Genomic DNA, 8549 nt, shown 5'->3' with positions numbered 1-8549 from the left:
CTCCCGGTGAATGAGATGGTGAGAAACCTTCTGGGTGACCTGGTGAAGGTGCACTCTCTAGAATATTACAGACTGGGGCAGGGAGCGCCTCTCGCCTCTGGAGGGGCTTTTCCTTTTCGGGTCCCCTAGTCTTGTCATCCTTTTCCCTGGTCGTGAGCTGATCTTGACATGGTAGATTTTTGTTTTGTTTTGGTCAGTATTTAGGATTTAGAGCTTGCAGGCACAAAACTTGGGCTTTGTTGGGTTTTTGTCCATTTTGTTTATGTATTGTTTTACAAAAGTTTTCTTTTATTCCGTTTATATTGTGTATATATGGGGTTTTGCGTTAGGTGGGGTGGTAATTGAAGGGGGGGGGGTGGGTGTGTTCATGGGACTTTATGGACTTTGGGACTGTTCACTAGCCTAGCCTGGTCTTTGGACATGGACTGCAAGCATGAGAGGTGGGACCAGCTCTCTGGCTAGTGGGGGGGGGGGGGGGGGAGAGGGTTGGTGGCAGTGTTCCCTCTAAGCTGCGCGGCTGGGCGGCCGCGCAGCAATTATTGTGGCCCCGCTCACAATTTTAAATTGCCCGCTCACTCAGCCTACAGCGCGTTTGCTAACGCTGCTGGCAAAATGCCAGCACTTGTCGTCACTCGTCAGACTCATCTGGTGACGGCGCCGACGTAGTCTTGTGCGGCTCAATACAGCGGGGCGCTGGCGCCGCCTACCAGCTACCACGTATTGCCGCGCTATTTCTGCCTCCTCCTTCTTTTTGCAGGAAGAGGAGGACCGAGCAGCAGCAGCAGGCAGTAAGGTGCGGTAGTGTCGGCGGCGCCGCCATCTTAGAGCCAGGCCAGAGCCTGAGGTACACACTAGAGTGAGTCAGTTTCTCTTATAGGCTACCTACAATTGTGGATAGAGAATAAGTTGTCTCCCTGGTAACTTAGGACAATAAAAGGGTTAATGTTAACAACCCTGGTGGAGGGCTGTGGTCTGTGGAAAGGTTAATGCTGCATTCCTGGGGTCCAGTGGTTACTTACCTCTCCAAACTATGGCATTGCCTGGGCTTTAGTTATCTGTTTCCTCCTTGCACTGATCAGCTGCTGCTCAGTTCTCAGTATTATTGGACTGAGCAAATCAAGAGCACTGTGCCCGATCAGGGGGTTAGTCTGGTGATGGGGGCTGTGGGCAGGGGACTAGTGCCACTATTGACCCCCACTGTTCTCCACTTCATGTCACGAGTTAACACTCTAGAAATACCAGGAGAGACCAGTTCAGCAACCAATCCTATAGGTGAGAGTGAGTGAAGTGAATGAGTCTCTCTGGCCTAGCCTGATCGTGATAAGAGATAGCCAGGGAGGCTAAAGTGAGTCTCTCTGGAACAGTTTTGCATTCCCTTCAGGTTTTGCATTGGCAATGTTGCTTGTCTCACAGACAGTCTAAGCCAAGGAAAATGGTGGAAAAAAGTAACTATATATATATATATATATATATATATATATATATCTCATCAAAGGATGATGCAGCACTCCAAATGAGGTGAAAAAATTGTGGATCTTTTATTCCCCTTGCAACGTTTCAACCGCTCAATGCGGTCTTTCTCAAGCAATGCTTGAGAAAGACCGCATTGAGCGGTTGAAACATTGCAAGGGGAATAAAAGATCCACCATTTTTTCACCTCATTTGGAGTGCTGCCTCATCCTTTGATGCTATACTTACAATAGTCGTGTGAGCCTGCGGCTGTGAGGATTTCTTGCACCCACTTCATTGGTCTTGTGCTGCTGTGGCCCTTTTTTTGCTTTTTTTTGCTATATATATATATATATATATATATATATATATATATATATATATCAGGAGATACCCAGGTTATAACAGCATGTTCCATATCACTGTATACAAGAAGATGTATAACTTATACCACTACCAGCTGTACATATATAATTATATACAGGAGATGCCCAGGTTATACCAGCGTGCTCCATATCACTAATACTATATACAAGAAGAAGTATATGTTAGGCGTCCTAGCCAGTGTCAGGTTAGCACTTAGCAAGGTCTTTCTTCACTCCGCAGGAGACATTTTGTGTGCGGTTCTGTCTCCACTGTCCATCCACTCCACTGTCCGTCCACTTCCGTTCCCACCAAGGCAGCAAGCCAGACAGAAGATCCTGGGGCAGAGGAAAGACAGAGTGCTGCTGCTGGGCAGACAACAAAAAAATAAAGAGAGAGAGAGGAGGGTGTCAAGAATCTGTAAGTTAAATGAAGGGGCCAGGGACTGGGAGGCAAAGGTATTGGTGTGCTAAATGTGGCCCAACAGCACTGGGTAAGGTCGTCACTGCTGGTCAGTCAGGTGGCCTAACCACAGTGTTGGGTTAGCACTTAGCAAGGTCTTTCTTCACTCCGCAGGAGACATTTTGTGTGCGGTTCTGTCTCCACTGTCCATCCACTCCACTGTCCGTACACTTCCGTTCCCACCAAGGCAGCAAGCCAGACAGAAGAGCCTGGGGCAGAGGAAAGACAGAGTGCTGCTGCTGGGCCGACAACAAAAAAATAAAGAGAGAGAGAGGAGGGTGTCAAGAATGTGTAAGTTAAATGAAGGGGCCAGGGACTGGGAGTCTGGGAGGCAAAGGTATTGGTGTGCTAAATGTGGCCCAACAGCACTGGTTAAGGTCGTCACTGCTGGTCAGTCAGGTGGCCTAACCACGGTGTTGGGTTAGCACTTAGCAAGGTCTTTCTTCACTCCGCAGGAGACATTTTGTGTGCGGTTCTGTCTCCACTGTCCATCCACTCCACTGTCCGTCCACTTCCGTTCCCACCAAGGCAGCAAGCCAGACAGAAGATCCTGGGGCAGAGGAAAGACAGAGTGCTGCTGCTGGGCAGACAACAAAAAAATAAAGAGAGAGAGAGGAGGGTGTCAAGAATCTGTAAGTTAAATGAAGGGGCCAGGGACTGGGAGGCAAAGGTATTGGTGTGCTAAATGTGGCCCAACAGCACTGGGTAAGGTCGTCACTGCTGGTCAGTCAGGTGGCCTAACCACAGTGTTGGGTTAGCACTTAGCAAGGTCTTTCTTCACTCCGCAGGAGACATTTTGTGTGCGGTTCTGTCTCCACTGTCCATCCACTCCACTGTCCGTACACTTCCGTTCCCACCAAGGCAGCAAGCCAGACAGAAGAGCCTGGGGCAGAGGAAAGACAGAGTGCTGCTGCTGGGCCGACAACAAAAAAATAAAGAGAGAGAGAGGAGGGTGTCAAGAATGTGTAAGTTAAATGAAGGGGCCAGGGACTGGTCTGGGAGGCAAAGGTATTGGTGTGCTAAATGTGGCCCAACAGCACTGGGTAAGGTCGTCACTGCTGGTCAGTCAGGTGGCCTAACCACAGTGTTGGGTTAGCACTTAGCAAGGTCTTTCTTCACTCCGCAGGAGACATTTTGTGTGCGGTTCTGTCTTCACTGTCCATCCACTCCACTGTCCGTCCACTTCCGTTCCCACCAAGGCAGCAAGCCAGACAGAAGAGCCTGGGGCAGAGGAAAGACAGAGTGCTGCTGCTGGGCCGACAACAAAAAAATAAAGAGAGAGAGAGGAGGGTGTCAAGAATCTGTAAGTTAAATGAAGGGGCCAGGGACTGGGAGGCAAAGGTATTGGTGTGCTAAATGTGGCCCAACAGCACTGGGTAAGGTCGTCACTGCTGGTCAGTCAGGTGGCCTAACCACAGTGTTGGGTTAGCACTTAGCAAGGTCTTTCTTCACTCCGCAGGAGACATTTTGTGTGCGGTTCTGTCTCCACTGTCCATCCACTCCACTGTCCGTACACTTCCGTTCCCACCAAGGCAGCAAGCCAGACAGAAGAGCCTGGGGCAGAGGAAAGACATTGCTACAAAGGTAAGTTCTGTTGGGTCACTTCAAGTGAATGTACTTGTGAATTTTTTTGAAATGTTGTGATAGTGTGCTTCTCATGACCTGATAGATGTATTCTTACATTCTCTTTTTTTAAAGTCTCTTAAAGTCCTTCCAAAATAGTGCTTCCTGCATGAACATCAAATTGAAGATATCACAGTACAAGTGCAGGTAAGTGTGGATCTTCTATTCAAATCATATTCATTGTTGTGGTATGGAGTGACAGTGGAATTAGGAAAATAGCATATTAGGAAGGAGAGGAGTAAACGCCAAAATGTTTTTTTTTTTTTTTCTGTGTATATTGCTCTATAGACTGGAACAGTTCTAGTCTGTAACTGAGCAAAAAATCGAATATTCCAAATCACATTACCTCTAAGGAAATTGTATTTATTTTTATTCAGACCAAGGTCCACTGGATTATATTCTGTACGGATTAAAGTACAGCGAAGCCAGATGTCCTACCTACGATTCTACGAACCTTGAATTTCCCAATTCATATATCCAGGATGTACCACATCACATGCATGCTAGATTGACCGCTAAGCGCTGCCCACCAGGAGCCTGGTAAGAAGCACATGTGCGATAACTGTAGGACTGCCTAATGCACTACATCATATCACACACTGGCTAGATTTACAATAGATTGCACATTGAGCAACTAAGTAAATATACCGTCAACATTGTAGTAGAGAGGGAGCTTGTTGCTACAGAGCTGCTCTCACTGAAGAAAAACTGGCTTTGATGATGAATTCCACCCTTTGAGAGATGCTTTCCTACTCATAGGAATAGGATCCTACCCTTGGTCCTAACCTAACTCCTAAATATACATCTCCAAATTCTAGAACAGATATACAGAACGATACTTAATATTTCATATTTATACAATTTTTCTCTCTCTCTCTCTCTCTCCCCGGGCCGGCCTTCCAGATAGATATTTGGTGAATTTGATGCAGATTGAAATTCCACACTGCAGACAAAAAATGGCAAAACGATCTTTAGTTAATACACCCCCTCTATCTAGGGCTTCAAGTTCTACTGCAAAAAAGTCCAGCAGTCATTTTAAAAAAGAATGGCTATGTGAGATCATAGAAACTGAAATGCCAAACTCTGCTATAAAACAGAAGGTGAAATTAGGTGACGTTTTCACATTCCAGGACAGCCAAAATGCTGTTATTTGCAATATCTGCGTGAAAGCAGGAATAAATGGTGACTTTACTACAGGAAAACGGTGGGAGGACAGTTGGAAGCTCGATTACTTGAAGAGACATATAAAACAGAAAATCCACGTTGAGGCAGTTGCAAAAATTAGACGACAGAATTCAGGAGGTTTATTACAGATGTTGGCTCAAACTGCAGAGGAAAGACAAAATAATGCAGAAATAGCACTTCGCAAAGCTGTTGGTCGCGACCAAATAAAAATATTGATTGATAATGTTTTATTGGCTATTAATATGAATGCATCCATGCATTCTGTCCAAGACATACATGATCACATGGCAAAGTATCTAGCAATTCCACAGTCTTGGCGTGGGAAAAACTATGCATTTGAATTTGTAGAATGTATTAATGAGACAGTTCAAGCTGAAATGATGGCTGAATTACGAAGTGCCACTTTTCATACACTTGTAGTTGATGAGAGCACCGATATATCAGTAAGCAAAATGCTTATTTTATATGCAAAATTCCGTCCTTTTAACACTGATGTTTACAAGACAATTTTTGCAGGCATTACAAAATTAACCAGCTGTGATAGCAGTTCAGTGACAGATGCCATTAAGCAGTTTTATTCTGATAATCACTTGGATTTGCAGAAAATGGTGATGTTCACATCTGATGGAGCCTCTGTTATGCTTGGAAAGCAAAATGGTGTTGCTGCTCGTCTTCGTAATGACATACCTCATTTGCTTGAACAACATTGTGTAGCTCATCGAGAGGATTTGGGAATTGAGGATGCATGTAAGAAAGTTTCACTTATGGGCGACATTGAGATGTTTCTTAGAACAGTTTATACTATGTTTAGTAGGTCATCTGTCAAGAAAGCAGAGTTTAAAGAACTCTCAGACGTTCTGGAATGTGAGACGCTCTCTTTTAAGGCATTAAATGAGGTTCGTTGGTTATCTAGACACATGGCTTTACGGGCAGTAATGAGAAATCTGGATGTGTTACTTGCGTATTGCAACAAACAAGTAGAAAAAAACAACGATCCAATTGCTAAATACTGTCAGAAAAAAATGTTGGACCCACAGTTTTCTGCTGCTCTGCATGTTTTTTCCGACGTTGTCGGCCAGCTGGCAGAGTTAAGTAAGATTTTACAAAAAAACAATCTTACTACTCTCGATGCATACCAATATGTTAGGGCTAAAATAAGTAAGCTACGTTCACAGTTCCTTGGTGAGACAGTACATTGGAGTGAGCAAGTGTGTAAAATAATGGAAGATAATGAAAACGAAGTCAATATGGCTCCGATTATTAGGTTTGTGGAGCGCTTATGTCTACATTTGGAATGTCGTTTTCCAGAAAATGAGCTGATGGAGTGGAGAATTTTCGATATGTCTACATTCAGTGGTACGTTACATTATCAACAAGGTTGTCAAGAAATAGCAACACTTGTTTCAAGATACTCTGGAGATTGTTTGCCATACAAAGATGATGACCAAGATATACTGAAGACAGTAACAGAACAATACCAGGATTTAAGATTTGTTATAGCCGAGAAAACAAAATGTGGCTTGATGCAGTCCTTTCAGGATCTTGTGCAATTTGTGTTAAAAGAGGAGCAATTTAAAGCTGTTGCATCCCTAGCAGATATCTGTGGAACTTTCCTTGCCTCCAGTTGTGACTGTGAACGTGGTTTCAGTCTAATGAATATGATCAAGACAAAAAGTCGCAATCGTTTGGAAGTGCCACACTTGGAAATGCTCATGAGGATCAAATTCTTCCTGAATTCTGGACAAAGGATTGACCTAGACAAAGTCTATTCCAAATGGGTCACATCAAAAGATAGACGTTGCAAAGTTTGAACAGTTGAAGTTTGTTGCTTCACATGTATTGGTAAGTACAGTAAGTTTTACTGTATTATTTGACTCCACTAGTTGATTTCTATCACATATGTACCTCTTGTCTTCCACTAGGTTTACTTATCCAAGGTTAAAAGGAAGAAGACGTTGCTAGGATTGGCATAGTTCCACATTTCATGCTTTATCTTGGTTGTTTGGTGTTGCCTACACTTTCCAAAGGAAATTGACAGATGAGATGACTGAAGTTTAATGACCTGAAAGAAATAATACAAGATGGGTGCTTCATGTGGAAAGGTAAGTAGATTGAGAGGCTATAGCTTCTTGATGTTTGGCTGGCTGGTTTTGTCTGTACTAGTAGTGGATTTCTATCACATATGTACCTCTTGTCTTCCACTAGGTTTACTTATCCAAGGTTAAAAGGAAGAAGACGTTGCTAGGATTGGCTTAGTTCCACATTTCATGCTTTATCTTGGTTGTTTGGTGTTGCCTACACTTTCCAAAGGAAATTGACAGATGACTGAAGTTTAATGACCTGAAAGAAATAATACAAGATGGGTGCTTCATTTGGAAAGGTAAGTAGATTGAGAGGCTATAGCTTCTTGATGTTTGGCTGGCTGGTTTTGTCTGTACTAGTAGTGGATTTCTATCACATATGTACCTCTTGTCTTCCACTAGGTTTACTTATCCAAGGTTAAAAGGAAGAAGACGTTGCTAGGATTGGCATAGTTCCACATTTCATGCTTTATCTTGGTTGTTTGGTGTTGCCTACACTTTCCAAAGGAAATTGACAGATGACTGAAGTTTAATGACCTGAAAGAAATAATACAAGATGGGTGCTTCATTTGGAAAGGTAAGTAGATTGAGAGGCTATAGCTTCTTGATGTTTGGCTGGCTGGTTTTGTCTGTACTAGTAGTGGATTTCTATCACATATGTACCTCTTGTCTTCCACTAGGTTTACTTATCCAAGGTTAAAAGGAAGAAGACGTTGCTAGGATTGGCATAGTTCCACATTTCATGCTTTATCTTGGTTGTTTGGTGTTGCCTACACTTTCCAAAGGAAATTGACAGATGACTGAAGTTTAATGACCTGAAAGAAATAATACAAGATGGGTGCATCATGTGGAAAGGTAAGTAGATTGAGAGGCTATAGCTTCTTGATGTTTGGCTGGCTGGTTTTGTCTGTACTAGTAGTGGATTTCTATCACATATGTACCTCTTGTCTTCCACTAGGTTTACTTATCCAAGGTTAAAAGGAAGAAGACGTTGCTAGGATTGGCTTAGTTCCACATTTCATGCTTTATATTGGTTGTTTGGTGTTGCCTACACTTTCCAAAGGAAATTGACAGATGAGATGACTGAAGTTTAATGACCTGAAAGAAATAATACAAGATGGGTGCTTCATGTGGAAAGGTAAGTAGATTGAGAGGCTATAGCTTCTTGATGTTTGGCTGGCTGGTTTTGTCTGTACTAGTAGTGGATTTCTATCACATATGTACCTCTTGTCTTCCACTAGGTTTTCTTATCCAAGGTTAAAAGGAAGAAGACGTTGCTAGGATTGGCATAGTTCCACATTTCATGCTTTATCTTGGTTGTTTGGTGTTGCCTACACTTTCCAAAGGAAATTGACAGATGAGATGACTGAAGTTTAATGACCTGAA

At 43.2% G+C, this 8549-nt stretch overlaps 1 protein-coding gene and 1 long non-coding RNA gene across 2 annotated transcripts; both read left to right on the top strand.

Annotated features, from left to right (window-relative positions):
* The first annotated feature begins 420 nt into the window (after positions 1 to 420).
* LOC122928870 (zinc finger protein 334-like) lies at positions 421 to 4419 on the top strand. The gene is made up of 8 exons (XM_044282164.1): positions 421 to 440; positions 758 to 788; positions 2730 to 2906; positions 3063 to 3239; positions 3401 to 3577; positions 3734 to 3858; positions 3973 to 4044; positions 4275 to 4419. The coding sequence occupies exons 1-8, from the start codon at positions 421 to 423 to the stop codon at positions 4354 to 4356; spliced, it is 861 nt and encodes a 286-aa protein (XP_044138099.1). The 3' UTR covers positions 4357 to 4419.
* Positions 4420 to 6485: 2066 nt separating this feature from the next.
* LOC122935087 lies at positions 6486 to 7979 on the top strand. The gene is made up of 4 exons (XR_006388775.1): positions 6486 to 6924; positions 7005 to 7462; positions 7566 to 7740; positions 7844 to 7979. It is a non-coding gene; the product is annotated as an uncharacterized LOC122935087 (long non-coding RNA).
* The last annotated feature ends 570 nt before the right edge of the window (positions 7980 to 8549 follow it).

This window comes from Bufo gargarizans, chromosome 1 (assembly GCF_014858855.1).
Source record: "Bufo gargarizans isolate SCDJY-AF-19 chromosome 1, ASM1485885v1, whole genome shotgun sequence".
Taxonomy (NCBI): domain Eukaryota; kingdom Metazoa; phylum Chordata; class Amphibia; order Anura; family Bufonidae; genus Bufo; species Bufo gargarizans.
The sequence above is the reverse complement of the archived record's forward strand: the minus strand, read 5'-3'. Positions and strand labels throughout refer to the sequence as shown.

Bases quoted from the DNA above. Each gene is read 5' to 3' on its own strand.
- LOC122928870 (XM_044282164.1), top strand. From the start codon at position 421: ATGGACTGCAAGCATGAGAG. The intron at 441-757 runs GTGGGACCAGCT...TTCTTTTTGCAG, and splicing joins ATGGACTGCAAGCATGAGAG to GAAGAGGAGGACCGAGCAGC. The intron at 4,045-4,274 runs GTAAGTGTGGAT...ATTTTTATTCAG, and splicing joins ATATCACAGTACAAGTGCAG to ACCAAGGTCCACTGGATTAT.